This window comes from Carassius carassius, chromosome 11 (genome assembly GCF_963082965.1).
Source record: "Carassius carassius chromosome 11, fCarCar2.1, whole genome shotgun sequence".
In the NCBI taxonomy this organism is placed as follows: Eukaryota; Metazoa; Chordata; class Actinopteri; order Cypriniformes; family Cyprinidae; genus Carassius; species Carassius carassius.
The window spans coordinates 21,233,902-21,251,549 of NC_081765.1; the positions used below are offsets into that span (position 1 = coordinate 21,233,902).

Here is a 17,648-nt window from a genome sequence, read left to right on the forward strand (position 1 = left end):
TTCTACATCCTTATGTTCTTTTTTTTTATTGTGATTGTGCATCCTGTTTACTCAAATGAGCAATGGTGCACGACCTTGGATACCATTAGAAAAATAAATAGGGTTATTGACATCAAAGGCTGTGCATCCATTCAAAAGACATGGGCCTCATCCTCAAAAACCTCCATCGACCTTCGTAGTCTTCTCTGTAGTAATGCAACAGTACAACATTATTCTTTAAAGCCATTATCAGCCTGTGAGAGTGACTTATGCTCTTGTGAATAATTGGACCCTAGCACCTCCACATAGTTTATTTCTGTTTAAGTAACCTTGTCCACAGTAGTCACTTAATTCTAAGCAGATGCCTGTTCGACCCACAGAGTGATTAGTTTCCACGGATGTCCGTGAATATGTGAGGTGCAGCATAATATGTGACGTGCGTGGAATATCTGTGAGGACCTGGCACGAAAGGAGAGAGTATAGACGTTCCTCATCTGTAATACACTGTAGACTAATATCTGCAGCTTTTTCTTATATTGCAGTATGATATTGATCTGCTAAAAATGTACCATATTGGAGCTGTCTGTAGTGATATTCATCATTCTGTCATGCTGCCCCCCCAGCCCCCGCCCCCTTGTAGCGTCGAGTTATTAGAGGCAGCGGTTTGAAGAGGTTGAAGGCTTTAGTCGCAGAGATGTTGCAAACAATTCATCATAAAACCGAGAGAGATAGCAGAGTGGGACGGAAAAATCTCAGGTGATGTCTCGCTTAAGATTTATGTGGGCCAGGGCCATGCATTAAGAATTACATCATCAATTGGTGTGAAGACTTTGCAAGATGTGCTGAGTCGGACTATTTGCTCTCACACTGAGCCTAAATGGACTTTTCTTACCTCCTCATGAAGCTTTTTAATGGAATCGCAAGCTTCGAGGAATAGAGCGAGGGATTTAGTCAGCATTGTGGAGGCTGGGTCATGGGCCCTGATAAAGCTTGTCTGAAGTAATTGCCATTCTGTGGGTTTAACGACACGGACCTTGCCTTGCTGCCATTACGCCACATTTGGCAGTTGATGGCAATCAGACAGAGAGGATGAAAGTAAACTTGTACGTGCCACATTTGATTTGTCTCCTGACTGGGTGGGGCACTTTTCCTCCAACTGTCTTAAAAGGTTCTGGTTGTTTGCTCCCCACACACAGTCAGTGATTCGTCCTGAAGGATCAAAGAGATGCTGACGGATGCGGCTGACATGCAATTAGCAGTCGGTCCTTGATTTCTTTTTAGCAGGGACAAATCAAGGGATTCTTTTAGCAGGAACCTTTTATGTGGGGTTGATTGTTGTGTTTTCACAGTAAACTGCATTCAAATGCATTTGATCAGGATCTGAGAGTCACAGAGGATTATATGTTCTGCATAAACAGTATCTAAAAGCACACAAGGAGGAGGAGGAGGAGGATGGGGCGGATCGCAACCCCCATCTCTGCCACAAAGACTTGCTGTGCCGTTGTGTAAACATTGCTCTTCCTCTCCCACCACAGATCACTTCTGGACTCCCTGGAATATTTACATTTCATTAATTATTAAAAAAGCAGAAAGAGTATATATATATATATATATATATTTTTTTTTTTTTATGTTTCACACGGGATTCCAGAGTCCAATTAATTGTTTAGTCCTGTCGTTAAGTTTGTTTGTCCCTGAGAGGATACAGACCTCACATCCTACGTCTTGCTCAATATCAGATATTTGCTCATGTTATAATTATCATCATGGTCTGTTTTAGTTGCAGCGACTGAATTAATGACTATGGAAAGTCAGGGGGTGACGGAAATGTCAAAGACTGAACAGAAATACTGCGTTTGCAATGTCATTTGCTGATTAAAATGCATGCAATGCAAAACATGGATGTTTATGAAACATAATGTAATGTGGGACAAATGTTTGCTGTTAAAGGATTTGTAAGTGTGTGTTTGTGAGTATAGGCGGGCATGTTCGTGTGGCATGCTGCCTTAATCGTATTGATTCTGAAATCATATTTGCCAAATTAATATGCATCGGTCTGAGTGCTATTGTTTTGTGGCCTCTTAATTGCTTCCTTTTGTTAATATTAAAAGCACATTAAAGGCTTAACTATTGGCTCTATCTGAAGTAACTTTCAATGATAATTTCATAAGACAATGGGAAGGATTAATAAACTGCAGCTTGATCTCTGTTATCAAGCTCTTTTACTATTGGGATCCAATTAAGTACCCTTCAAGATGACTTTCACTTGCTGCACTGGTCTGTTCCTCTGCCAGAGTTTGGGATTAATGGGGAATTAATATCCTCAGTAGAAGAAGTGCTCTTTGTTTGCTATGTCTGACTTCAACAATTGGCGCTGAAGTTATCCCAAACTGTTCGTCAAACAACCCCCTCCTCCTCCTCTCCGAGATCGATACATACACGTCCTAGATCCCTTCGAGCTGAAAATATGGGCCATTAAGAGAGAATAGTCGACAATGATTTCGTTCTCCACGTAGACTTTTTTTGAGCTTTATTATCCATGCATATTAATGACTCAATTAATTCTATTCATCCTTGCAAGTCATCTGTTTGTTTTCGCCTGACCTTTTATCTTAGAAGTATTTACACTTGGCTTGGTTTAAGCACTTCCTCCACGCTGGCGTTCTCCCACAGTGGCTGAGCGCCTCTTCGAAGAGGGAGTTGTTTAATGTGTTTGATGAAACCTCCCTCTTTCAGAAAGCACGATGGATGTAAATGTGACAGGAAATATGCTATTATTACACCCCGAGTTTTTTCGTCTGACAACCCACCAAATAAAATTAGAGCATTTCCCCCTTCTCCCACCCTCCCTCCCTCCATCCCAACTCCATCTGCCTCTAAAACACCTCTTTCTCTCTCTTTTTTTTAATTTACGAAGATTGGCATAAACAGGCATGCGATGCAGAGGAGACCGGGGTTGGATACTTGCCCTGCATTACATCTATCTCCTATTCAAGTTAGTGGTGAGGGCAGGACATATAATTGAAAACTGCAGCTAAACTGTGTATGATCTTGTAAAAGGATGCCTTGGAAATTAGATTAATCAAGAGGCAGACATTGTGGGGAAAGTTTGTTTCGAATGCCTGACAGTATCGCTCTTTCTCTCATTTCAAATGCTGGCAGGGCAGCAGGCAGCTCCAAGGGAAATGTGCCCCTTTCATACTTGAGTAATTGATGAATTGTATGCAATATGCAAATGAGAATCCATAAATCTTATGAATGACAGCTTAATTTATGTGAGCCTTAATGAATGCAGGATTAGATTTTAATTAAATATCCTCAAAGGCACCCTGACTAGTAAGTTTTTAAAGCCTTGTTTTGATGACTTGTTTCATATGCGTCGCAGTTCTGCATGGTAAAGTGAGGTCACTGATAGCATTTCATCACCGTTTTTAAGATAAGCGCAGCTCTGTTTTGTTAACCAAAGGGAATGAAATTAATAAATATTGCGATGGAAATTATATCTAGCCATCTCATTTTAACTTTCCTGGAACTGTTCTTTTTAATACATTTGTTTAACTACATTCAGTTCTCCCTCTCTCTGCCGTATCTGATCTATAACATTTTCTGCAGTGTCTTTTTAATTAAGAGAATCGTCCATTAGGCACGGAAAAGTCAACCAATTAGGCATCCTACATCAGTTCCCAGGATGTACAGGCCTGCTGCTCCTTATTAGTGCTAATAGTACTGATACAAAACAATTTTAAGCTTCACAATTATAGTATGCAATTAAGAATTCTGCTTTTTGTCATTAATGATGCATTAAAATAATCAGCAGTTTATCTTGCTTTCAGATCTTTTTTTCCCTCTAAGATCTCCCTCCAATATAAAGTTATCTCAAACTATGTTATATTTCCAGTTGCAATCTACGTACAGCCAAAAAAGGGGGTTATTTGCAGGAAAAATGCATGAATATTACAGTGGAAAGAAAATCCAGGGAGTCAAATTTGAATCTACTTGGATAAACTGGTCATAAAAGGTTTTTTTTTTTTTTTTTTTTTTTTTTTTTTTTTACAATATAATGTAACAGTTATACAATATAATGATTTATATATACAGCAATATAAAAAACAACCCTTACACACCTGAAAAATACACAGGCAGAACTTGCAGATTTTTTTTTTTAATTATAGAAATTGTACATACCCTGACATAGTGTGAACAGCTGGTCAAGAAAGATGTTTTGGGCATATTTAAAAATAAATAAATTAATTAAAATTGTTACGCCCAGCGCGGGACTGTTAAAGGACTGGGCAGCAAAAACACACCTGGGGAGGAGAGGACCACTGTTTGTAGTCCGCTGAGGGTAACTGCTCCCAATATATTGTTCATCACAAAAGTTCACCATTTACTAGCGGAAGCAGCTGTTCCTGCTTTTAAAACGCTTTATATGAAGTGCTCGCGCATAATACATCTATGTTGATCTGATAAGGCGTCTACCTGGCTGAGGGTGACAGGTGCAAGAGGGAGAGAGAGGGCTGGTGGCGATAAACCCACAACAGTTCAATGCAAATAAAGAGAGAGATAAAAGAGAGATCTGAGGCAGTGCTGATGAGGCAGTGCAGGGCTGACCTCTTCTGTTAGTGTTCCATTCATGTGCTGGTGTAAATGACTGAGACAGCCACTCTAGTTGCTACAGTATATTTTCTGTTTCATTGCAGATTCCAATACTTTGCTTCTCTTCGACCCTTGTTGAAAACCTCTAGAGAAGTTGAAGTAGATGCTGGTGGTCTGTATACAGAATAAAAGAGATATGTTAAGTTGTCTGCAAAGGCGAGAATGTTAGTGTTCCTTATTTGTAAAATGGCAACAGCATCTCCATGGTGGTCTTGGACTTTTTTAAAACAGTATAAGTCTTTGAGCATTGAAAGGATTGTTCAAATAAAAGGAGATCATTCATGGTCCTCTTTTCCGTAGATAATGTATATATAAGTTTGTAGTGACTGTCAAGTTCATAAAGTACAAAACATTAAAAAAGAACACCATAAAACCAATCCCCTTAATGTGTTCTGAAGCCATTTGATATCTTTGTCTGCTAATAAGACCAAAAGTTAGTAAATTTCACTGTAAATCTTAGCTTTACTGTTGACTTGAGAATTGTTCAATCAGTGTGTTGAATTGAAGAACTGGATGAGTCTAATTTGCCAATCTGATCAACCATTTCAAAGAAAAGAACTGGCTTAAAAGAATGATTTGTTCTACCTTTGCTTGGTTTGTGTATTTTTTGTTTTTGTTTGGTGTGGCTTTTGTTTGTTTTTGTTTTTTTGTTTGGTTTGGATTTTTTGTTTTAGTTAGTTTTTCCGTTTTTAGTTTGGTTCGTATTTGTTTTGGTTTGGTTTTGTATTGTTTTGAGCTTAACAAGAAAATAATAGAATGTTTGTGTTTGAGAGAACTATCCCTTAAAAATCTTTCAAACAAACATTTGCAACAATTTCACTATCTTTGGATTCCGTCATTTCAGATTATTCAGTCTAATGTATTGGCCCAGTTTCTTGTTTCAGTTTCAAGTGTGTTCTTTCAGTATACAGCATTTTTAAATGGAGTATCTTTCTAATTATGATCAATCGGCCAGAGTTATATGCCCCGATCTGACAGTCAGTCCACACAAAGATTGTATAGTAAAATGGAGGAGCTTTACCTGCCAGCATTCCATCTAACTAAGCCGAGTAAAGCTGCAAAGTCAGGAGGCCTAATCTGAGCATAGTGTGTTATTGTTAGTAGAGATACCTTGGTTTGTTATCAGCCCCTTGTTTTCTCTGCTGGCCACCACCTCAGCAAAGTAATCAATGAGGCATGTGCTGCTATCGCACCAAAAGAAATGAAAAATAAACCAGTGATAATCCTTCAGTTAAATGGTTATTCAGGCTGATAAAAGCTATTTTGTTAATTTATTTACACTTTGCTTCAGTGAGATAAAGAAAGGGAACAATTAGGGAATTCTTGGCTAGAGATTTGAAAAGGGCAATGACATTGGGTTAATATTTTATAAGGCCTGATTGGCGGGCTTCTGGAAGAGTCTGTATTTACAGAAGCAGAGATGCTGTGATTCGTTCGCTTGTTTTGGTTGACTGCGAGTAAATGGAATAAATATCTTAATCTTTACCTTACCCAGTGACAAACAAGAAGAAGATGGGAAAGGTTAATTGCACCATTTGAGACGAATCAAAACGGAATGTTCTTTCCATAAACCTGAGCGAGACATGTATTGACTCCAGGATAACGTTTAATCAGCGGCCACAGAAATGTGTCTCCATTAGGCCCAGACGTCCACAAACCTGTCTGAAAAATACTGATCAAATATATTCTTTGTACTTCTCAAATCTGTGTTTAAAAAATATTATAAATGTATAATGAAATACTGGATTTTAAGCTTGTGATAAGAAACTCAAACTGACTGTAGAATAGTTTAATAGATGTTAGTACACAATATTACAAACTACAATGTAAATATTGGAGAAATTATATTGGCCACTGATTTCCTTTAAAACTGTATTTCATGATGCATGTTATGTGCACAAAATTAGATTATTAATTAGATTAAATTATGTAAACTAGTCTTTTGATGTGAGAGAAATTATTGCGATTTTATATATATATATATATATATATATATATATATATATATATATATATATATATATTTGTGTGTGTGTGTGTGTGGTAGTAGATTTAATTCAGTATTTAAGGATTTTTTAGAGGTTTTTATTTGTTATATCAGGATATTGGTATTAAACACAGAAATACTCTTTCACAAGGAAGGATGAATTCAGTTTTTAGCTGACTTTTGTACTGTGGAAGTGAGATGGCCATATATTTTGTGTGTTTAATCTGATTGCTTTTTTAGTGTGGTGGGACGGAGGAGATCATGTTCCAGTGTGAACTCCTGGGTCAACATGGACCAAGTCCATTAAAGGAAGCATGGTTCAGGGAAAGTTCACTCTCATTTTCTTTTCGCCATGAATGCAAAACAAAAGGAGAATTCCTACATTTGTTACAAATTTGCCACATTTTGGCCTCAGGCAAGCACTGTCTATAAAAGTTCCTAAGTTGGGGGATGGGATCTGTTATTAATTATGGAATCAACAATACAGAGAGAATGCTGGGTGATTATTTGGTTGTTGTGTTAAAAAAAGCAAATGCAATGGAGCAGAATTTTCCATGTTGACCATCATTCACTCTTCCTTTGTCTCTTAGAAGATAAGAGTTCAGTTCCAAGAACACTGTGTTTCTTCTGTAACTTCAATACTGTAACCAGTGTGTTCTAAACTTTTTACTCCACTTTTTTGAGGCTAAAGGGTTAAACCTTAATTGGGGGGGGGGGTCAAACCCCCTTATAAAACCCCCCTTATAATTTGCACCCTGGCTGTAACCCACTTTCTTAATAACTGGTTGGCTGTATCTGCATTGCACTTTGCAGCTAATTTCAAATGTTTACCTTCTGAGTAATACAAACCACTCAGCTTTATCTAATAAAGAAATGCAAGCAAACATTGTATTCTCCCTCTAGGGGTGAAAATTTGTTTATTTGAATTTGTCAGCATTGTGCTCAGCAAAACATCACTGATAGCCTTGCTTCTCCCATTGTGTGGAAGTAAAATTTAAAGTTACAAAAAAGAAGCAAAAAAGGAAATGAAAAAGGATGTAACTATGTTTGGTAGTGGTGACATCAGTAGTGGAGTGGACAGGGCATATCTCAGACACAAGTGGATCTCATGAACCATTGTTGTGTTCTAATAGCCTAGTTTTGAGGACTTTTTGTGCCGGGCTATTTAAGGACTCAGCATACAGCACATGACAAATTGTACTCATTCTTTGGTGAAGGTCCAGCTCTTGTTCTCCCTTTGTCCTCAGTGGCCTCGTAATCACTGTTTACTGAAGCGACAACAGTAGAGAATACTCATGTATATCTCAGCTAAACGACTGCAGTGTCCTCTTGAACATATGAGCACAGGCCATCCTGTTTTAAGTGAAAACCTTCTGTGCTTTCACATGATGGGGATTTCAGTTTCATACACTTGAAGTTACTCAGCTTTGTTTTCAGAACATCATCGTGCTTTCATAAAAAAACAGAAACAAACAAACAAACAACAACAAAAAAAAGATGGAAGAAAAAACTTTTCTTGTAATAATGTAATGTAAATGTTATGTAAAAGTATAGTTAAAAGTTATTGTTATTTACAATGCTTAATAAAACAACAACAGCAAACAAACATTTAATATGTACTGTATTACTTAAAGGGACAGATCAGCCAAAAATTAAAATGGTCATCACCTGTATGACTTTATTTTTTCTTGATTTGTAACACAGAAGAATATACTTTTCTGTATATGTATAATGAATGGGAACCAGAGCTTTCAAGTTTCAAAAGGAGGCAAAACCTTCATAGATTTAACATTAACTTATCCTATAGATACAGACGGTTGGTCTGGGAACGCCCCCGGGAACGCCCCGTCACGTGATGTGAATTTAGCCCGTGGGGGAAAACATTGCCATGGTGCCAATTGAAATACACGGGACAATCATGCCTAAGAGTTGTTGTGTTGTTTTCTGTACCTCCAATAAACTAACAAATTATGAGTTGAAGTTCTACATCCTTCCTAATAAACATACAGAACTGGAAAGGAGTACAAAATGGCTACAAGCAATAAATTGTGAGGATGATCAAGGGAGGTTGTGGAATCCCAAGGCTAAGCATGTGTATGTGTGCAGTCGGCATTTCATCACAGTAGGCTACGTTAACATTGTGTTCATTATTAACGCTATCAAAACTGTGTAAGATTGTTTCAGAAAGTGGCAAGCATATATAATTAGCCTTATCATTCTACCTGAAGCAAAACTATATAACGTTAGCCTAGTGTGGAACTTTAACTCGCATAAAAACGCATCTGCAAAGAGGTGTAGTCTACGTGATACGCCGTATTCCCACTAGAAAAGGCTAAGGATTTCCGTATACCCACTTATAAAAGCGTGAGGATACGTAACAACTTAGTTTTGTGTCTGAACTTTTACACTTTCATTCATAAATTCACCCCATCTGTGTTTGCGAAAGGACACGGATAAAATCGCGGAATCCAGTCAAAAAATTGAACTAGAGCAGAACGTCACGGAATTTGGCTATTTTTTGAATGAATACATCTACAGTAGGGCTGTACAATGAATCAAATATCGATATGGACTAGTGTATATGAATATTAAAGTTAAAAGAGACTACAATTGTTCTACACGTCTCTGGGAATTAGCATTCAATATGTGCATTTTTGTCATTCAAATACACACGATGTTCGCTGTATTTTCCCCCACGCCGACTCTGCCCTCACCACGCCCCCAACTATGACTAGATGCCGACTGTATGTATATGACTTGTGTGCTATAGTTCTATGAGTGAACCGAATACAGTTTAGTTTAACTCATGAATTAATCTTTCAGACTGTTTTTGTGAATTGGATCTAACAGTTCATTGAAATAGTTCATTGAAATCAGTCATTAGATAGCAGTTTTTATCAGATCAAACTTTGAAGGACATATGGTTTGGAATGCCATGACGGTGAGTAGACAATGACAGAATTCATTCAATGACATTTTTGGGTGAACTGTCTTATTAAATATCTAATGTTAAATTGAAATATTGTTGCTACAGCCTTATAAAAAAAGCCATTCTCAGTCTCCTATTCCACTCTATATGATACGATATAAACACCCTGTAAACACCACAGCTCGGAGGCTAAACATCTGCTTTGTATACAGTCCCCTGCTGTTCCTGGAGCTAAAGTTGATGTGACATTTCAACTTTTTTCAGATTTTGGGATTGTTGAGGGAGAAGGGAAGAATGCTTTTACCATCACATGCTGTCTATTGAGGTCTTTCATAAATAATTTTAGCTCAGTACATTGAAAGTGATGATAGCAAAACTGTCATGCAATCTCAAAGCTTTAATAGCTAAAGTCACAGATTTGTGTAAGGAAAATATGGTTATTTAATCGTTGCATTCACAAATACCGTGTTTCCACCGAAATTACCCGGAACATTTGTACCAGGAACTTTTTTTCCCAGGAACTTTTTTCCCCCCAGACCTGTTGCTTTCTGCAATTCCACTGCGGTGTAAAGTACTGGAAAGATTAGGCAAATAGACTTGTGACGTAGGTCTGCGCGCGTTTCTCAAGTACGCTGATTTTGGACGTGCATCCTCGGTAGTTCAGACTTTGTGCATTCGACTTGGGAGTGTGATGTCCGCGATGACGCAAACTGGTAAATCTGCAAACCACAGCGTACTTGATAACTTCAGTCAGCTGACCATGGCTACTGCAATTTTCCTCACTGTACATTTACAATAAAACAAAATAGGATATCGAATACCACTGCCTCCTTTCGTTTTCATTTAAACATAATAACAGCTGCAGAAATGTATGTAGTTCAGGGAAATGTGTATATATACAGTCATTACAATGAAACAAAATATTATATAAATTTGCCGTTTTTATTTTAATTTTAACATTTAGATAAACTGAATATAGACCAAAGAAACTTGTTAGATTTTCCCTAAAACTAATTATATTTTATGTTTAACCACCAAGCAGACATCAGAGCCAGTGGCACATATCAGAAGGTCTAGCCGAGGTGAGGATGCTCTCAGCGGATACATGATTACTGAGCTCCCGCTGATTGCGTGGAGCTCACCGTCTCCGAGACTGGCATTTTTTTTTTTTTTTATTAGGCGCTGTCTTTATAAATAAACCACAGATTTGAGTTTTAAACAACTACATTCTCGCCTGAAATACTTTTAAAATTATATTTCATGACACAGTAACAGTAATATTTTGAAAATGATCCGAATAAATGGTAATTGAACTCCAACCAATGCTGCGTGAACTCAACCAATCTGGATATTTAGTGCCCAAGTCCCGCCCCCGAAAGTTCCGGAACTTTGAAAAAGTACTACCTTGCCAGCAGGGACTTTCTGAGGGGCATGTTTTTAACCGAAAGTCCCTGGTTCCTGGGTAAAGTTCCTGCGGTGGAAACGCGGCAATATTTTCAAATACGGCATGTTTTTACCCACTGGCCCCGTGCCTATTCACTTTAACTGTAAGAAAAAAGAGCTTGAACATTCTGCTTAAAGTAACCTTTTACTGTATGTTCTATGGGTGAAAGAAAATTATGGTGACAGAATCATTTTTGAGTGAATTATTGTCTTTAGAGGACTAACGTTCATATACAGTAGGACCTGCCACATGCCTGAAAAGACTCTTGAATACATCAAACTGAAAATTGCCAATGCCAGTTATGAACAGAGGGGGCGCTAAAAATGAATATCAAAGATTCCTAAAGAGGAATCTACAATAAAACAGTGAGATCCCTTACTGGAACATTTATATGAAGTATGAAGTAAATTATGTCTCTATTTCCATTGCATGATGCGATATAGAAATGATTCTGTCACATATGAACAGGCTGATATGGTTCAAACTCCTTACAGTTTGAAATGCCCCAGGCCTGATTGTATCGAGTGCTGCTCTTTCTCATGGCTAACACTCTGAGCATGGAGTTTATAGCCTCTTCTTTTTTTAAGTGTGTGAAGTAAGGAATTTCCGTTTCAATTTCATGCCTGTCAGAGATAAAACATGATAAAAAGCAAAGAAACGCAGCTCATCTGCCCAATCTGTAAATGGACTAAACTGATGCACATGACAGACTTTGGTGCTACATGAATAAGTGAGCTTTTAAAAAGGCCTTGGGTCATAGTGAATGCACACTTCTGCTTTCCTTTTGGCCATGAAAATGAGGCCCTGTTTAGTCACTGGAAAAGCACGGAACAAAACCTTGAGTTAATGAAGGCCTCTTTCAATCACGTCCTGATATGACATTGTAACGCAATTGCTGTGAAATATAGACAATGCCCTGAAAATGAGCTTTTCTCTGGTAACAACCAAAAGCAGGAACAATTATTTATCATTTAATTGTTAATTCTAAAATATTATATAGATTTAATAAAATAATATATAGATTTATGTGTTTATTTATTTATATGTATTTTTTGTTATGATCCTTTCTGTTAATTTCATATTTTAAATTCAGTTTGTTTGTTTAATTGTTCTTGTCTTTATTCTTACAAAGTTTGATATAACTGTAACCAGTAACCAGTGACTAGCTTGGTTGTAATTGAAACAGCTCTCTATAATAAGTGTGTGTGTATCAGTTGAGCAACACGTCATATTTAGAATGCTTCCAGTATGTAATTAGTTTGAAAGAAATACTGGGGATGGAATCAACTTTTTGGTAAAAAACAGGGGAGATGTCCCTAGTGGCTGCAGCGCCCTTGGTAACAACAATACTGATTTATTTGGGACACTCTCTAAGAAAACAATATTTCCTTAAAAGCAATTTTAATATTGTGTGTTTGTAAATTTGAGGGGGGTAAAGCAAGGATGAATAGCATAGAATATGTGAAAAAAATCAGACAATCAGCTCAGAGGGGAGTTTTATAATTATTATTTTATTTTTGTCAGACTTGTGCTTGTTGAGTCATTAATCATTGTGTGATCTTGGTCACTCGTTTCAAGTAATAAAAGTTTCCATCATAAACGCACTACAGGTCTGAGTCACTCAGTTACATCAGCTTCCAGCTATGACTTCTATTAAATCAAGCAAGCAGAACGTTTCCTAAGGCAGCCATTGCCTTTTAATTTCCTGAAGAACCTTAGAATATCATTCATTACCAGAACTACACATATTTGTTTTTTTTTAAAGTCTCATAAATCAATAGTGGCCTGACTGCAAAAATTATAACAAGTTAACATGTAATTTTCAGGCTGAAAGCCGCATGGCTGGATTTTAGCATATGCAAACGAGGTAATTCAAATAGTGTTGGGTTATTAATACAGAAGGGCAGGTAACGAGGTACGGGCTATGAATTATGCATCAAAAAGTGGTTGATCTTCAATAAAAGAAAATGAATTCACTGTGTAATCTAATTAGTTATGGAAGTCTATTATGTTGAGCAGCAGAAAGCAACTGTCCTTGAAAAGGAATTTATTTACAGTACATGTTAGCTCTTCAGAATGGAATTGCATTCTGGTCCAAATGTTAACGGCAACCTCTGTCTCGCACCCCTCCCCTTCTTTCTCCACTTCCCTCAACCTCCCCCTTTCCACCACTTCACTTCTGTTTTAGCTCAAGACCCGGGAGGCCTCCAAAACGAACCCAGAGTGTAACATCACTGGAGAACCCTCACATCATGCCGCATTCTGTGCCGGGCCTTATGTCGCCGGGAATCATTCCCCCCACAGGTAACACACACGTACCTCCTCCCGCGCCCCAGCCCTTTTTACAGCAGCCTGCTGCCCATCCGTTAAATGGCACGCTGCAAAATCTGACAGCCCTCATCCAAACTACCAGCCAGAACCATTGACTGTCCCGACCGACCCCCCTCCCTTCCCAGCAAGCCCCCCCATGCAACCACAGCTTCAGAATAAATTGGAGTGGAGAGTTGTTCTCTTCCAGATTATTACAGCGGATGCTACATTCTGCCTTGAGTGGATTTTAATTAGCACGATTAAATCCACTTCATTGCTATTTGTACATAGGCCGATGTGATGTTAAAGTAAGCTTATCGCCACAAGAATCAACCGTTTGTGGCTTCAGTTTGCCTGGAGCAAGTCTTATGCTTTTGTTCTATTTACAGCTGGTTTTTATTGTAGCGGCTTTGAAGTCTATCAGTTCAGAAAGGGTCCTGATTTCCATATTGTGCTCTTGTTTGTTCAGCCATCTTTTAATAACACACAGTCATTAGGTTATGGTTAACTCCTTGTTAAACCTTTCGCACATGAGTTTTAAATATTCTAGCTGAGTTTTTTTTAGGCAACCGTTATTTTAGAATGTTTAGTCTTATTGCTTCCATGGTGACGTGTCATGCTTGTCATGTGACACAATGCAGCCACAATAGCGTTATCTATATCTATTTTGTTCTCTTTTCGTTGCAAAGTATGATGTTTTCTGTCCTATAGGAGAAATTATCTTGCTGTCACAAAACAAGCTACCTCAGAGTCTTCATACAAACAGCACTTCATAATGACTTTACATTTAAATGCATACATTTTGGCAGAGACTTGGCTATACATTTTATCAGTATGCGTGTTCCCTGGAAATTGAAATTAAGATCTTGGCACATTATTATCAATGCTGATCAACTGTTTTGAATAATTATGTGGTAATAAAAATGTGTAATAATAAAATTTACTTAAAAAGTTATTATGATGTGACTTTAATTCTTAAATCTTTAATTCTTTGTGAACTTTGTTATTTATTTGAATTTACCAGTATATGTCAGTATGTCACAATGGTAGTGAGGCTGTATCCCATTTAATAATAATTTGTAGTCTTGTTATTTGGCCAGTTTTCCCCATATCTCCACCAGCCTAGAATATCTTTCACACAACACTGTTTTAATCATTTTCAGACTGTAGTTTAAACAATAGAGCACGGCGGTAGCAATACCAAGGTCATGGGTGGAGTTTACACCGAATGCAGTGTTACTTTGGATAAAAGTGTCTCCCAAATACTTAAAATGTGAATGTAAACGCTCTCTTTGAATTCAGCACTAATCAAAAATAGTTTAAATTTAAGCATGAAACTAATAAGATGTATTAATTGCCGAATTCCTTTTCTTATGTTCTTTGCTATATAAGTACAGAATTCTCTCTCTAAACTCGAAATTGAGGGGAAACTATTGAAATTCCAGCTTGGCAACAGAACTGGTAATCTTGAACAATGTTGCTAAGGAATTAGTGAACCATTGGGCTTGGGAAAATGTGTCCAGCTGCCCCTCCATATTTGAGTGAGGTCCGCCTATCAGTGTCTTGTTTAAAAACAGGAACTCAAAGGCCATGTGCTACAGGATGAGAGCCCAGGATGAGAGTCTACTCTTATTTAGTCCTCAGCAACCACAACAAAAACCCTTTGATATCCAGGCCTTTAAACCATGAGAGAGGCTCTGATCTTGACATTTTGGTTGCAACTTCTAAAGAAAAGAAACATTTTATACAATCAAGTTTGTAAGGTTTGGTTGACAAAGCGGCATGCAATGAGTAGATGCTGTGAGATGTGTTCGCATTCGGCTTTCACAGATCCTGGGTATCTTGGACAGCACTAGGATTTGGAGAGCAGATGTAAACAACAGTTAAAAACAGCTTGAAGGGGTCTTAGTTATTTTGTTAATGTAACTTCATCATAAAGGGGTGTAATTGTTATGTTGGCGAATGTTCAGGACCTTTGTGCACAACACTGTGTTAAAGCAGCACTTGAGAGATGTTTTTCCTCCATATAGCATGTCATTTAACTCCATACTTTCACTGCTAGCTCTCTTTCCAGCTCTCTGTTGATTCCTGTTATACTGAGCAGGTGACTTAGTTTACAAATATCGTGCACCAAAAATATCCCTAAATGTGTAGCATAAATCTTACATGTCATATCTTTGGGTTTGACAGAGATCAAGAAATAGATTTTTTCGAATCTTGAAGAAAATAAAAATTAACAGTTTCCACAAAAACATATGGAGCAGCTCGACATTTTTAAGCATTGAATATAATAAATGTTTTTTGAGCCCTAAATTCAGCATATTAGATTGATTTCTGAAGGATCATGTTACATTGAAGCCTGGAGCTGCTAAAATGCTTTGTCATCACAGGAATAATAAATATTTTTCTAATATATACTGTACACAAACAGATATTATGTCATTGTAACAATATCTCTAATAATTGTATTATAAATCAAATGAATTAGAGATATTTGAGCATTAGAGACTTCTTTTAAAAATTAAAAAAAAAATGACCAACCCCAGACTTTTGAACACACACACACACACACATTTGTTTTTGTGAAAAGTCGGGACATCCCATAGGCGTAATGGTTTTTATACTGTACAAACTGTATATTCTATGGCCCTACACCAACCCTACACCTAATCCTCACAGAAAACTTTTTTACTTTCTCAAAAAAACTCATTCTGTATCATTTATAAGCGTTTTGAAAAATGGGGACATGGGTTATGTCCTCATAACTCACCCTCTCCTTGTAATACCTGTGTCATACCCATGTCATTATACAGAGTTGTGTCCTGATATGTCACAAAAACAAGAGCACACACACACACACACACAGTGTGTGTCTATGTATGTGTAGATAAATAAATAGACAGACAGAAAGAGACACAGACACACACACACTTGACAATAATAATGTCTCACAGCTATTGCAAGAAAAGACATCAGAGCATCATTCCATCAGTCTGTCATCAGGTGGAGACAGCTAGACATGCAGCAAGACTGAGAGAATCGACACAAAAAGAGGTTAATGAAACATGTAGCCCTTCACGCAGATGCAAGATTACAGTGTCATAAACAGATCAGTCAACTTTAATGTGACTCTCCTCACACCCAGTGTCGGCAGCTTATAATTGATGTGCGGTATTTGGCTCTAATGCAGATGGAACAATTCAGAAGCTTTAATTCATCCAGTCCTCACTGGCACAACCTCAGCTTTGAGTACGCAATTGGTTCTTGATAGTCATTGAAACAGAGCTCATTTCTGCAAATATACTGGGTAAATAGAGAGAAATTTGGCCTCGGTCTCTATTGGGGCCCGCAACATTAAGTCAGTAGATAAGCACTTGCTTATCTTAAGCATGGTTAAGTCACTCTTTGTGTACTGATGTGAAGTTAATCTGATCTTAATTTAATTACACTACTAGTGGAAGGAGGCACATACATTCCTTATTTGTTATAGGAATGTTCTGACATTGAGCAGGTATGGGGCAGCCCGCATGTTAATTAGTAATGAAGATTCTGACAATATTCAGAGGCATGACAGCATTAAGCCAGTCTGCTGCTAGTTCCTTTGCATATTAATATATCCTTCATTATTATTTAATATGACAGCTGCTCCAAGGGTTACAATCAGACCCCGTCTATATTATTTGTTGTTTTTTGCTCAGTATGACAGTACCATGCTATTCTTTATTTGTCAAAGTCCCCTCCCCATGCTACTGTCTTGCACCCGTCTGCTCGCTCGTTCTCTCTCAGGCTCAGCTGTTTATATATGGCTGAAGAGATCCTTGTGTCTGTGAGAAAACAGACACGAGTGTCTGAATTTAAAGGTGACTTTCAAAAGTTGAAACATTGCGATCTGCTGTTGGTGCTTTGCATACTAATGAATGCTAATTGAGGAAGGAGTGGGTTGCTCTTTGTGATGTTCAGACATACAGGGGCACTACGAGTGGACTTGTTGCTGATGTGAAGAGTAGTTTGTGGATGAGCACTCTGATCTAGAAGTTACAGTGAAACTCTCTTGTAGCATACGATGGATGTTATTTGTGATCTAATGATCTCTCTGGAACAATATTGAATGATAATGTAAAGGAGGATCCATAAATATGAATACAACTGGGTCTCACATGCTTGTAGTTTGTAGCTTGTTGCAGTGCTTCTCAACTGGTTTTACTTCAGTTTATTTATTTTATACAATATATTAATTTCATAATTAGTGTAACAATTTACAAACTTCATAATCTCGGGAAGAAGGAGGCGGGAACCGGCGGACATTCAAATCAAACTTTAATACCAAACTTTAATACAGCCCC

The 17,648-nt window shown here is 37.6% G+C and overlaps 1 protein-coding gene across 10 annotated transcripts in view; it reads left to right on the forward strand.

Moving 5' to 3' along the window:
* The window catches only part of LOC132153008 (dachshund homolog 1-like), a 114,836-nt gene that overhangs the window by 42,311 nt on the left and 54,877 nt on the right, over positions 1 to 17,648 (forward strand). For all 10 annotated transcript variants that reach the window (XM_059562090.1, XM_059562089.1, XM_059562097.1 and 7 more), the window contains exon 2: positions 13,184 to 13,299. In XM_059562090.1, coding sequence (XP_059418073.1) covers positions 13,184 to 13,299 — 116 coding nt within the window. The remainder of the gene's footprint in view (positions 1 to 13,183; positions 13,300 to 17,648) is intronic.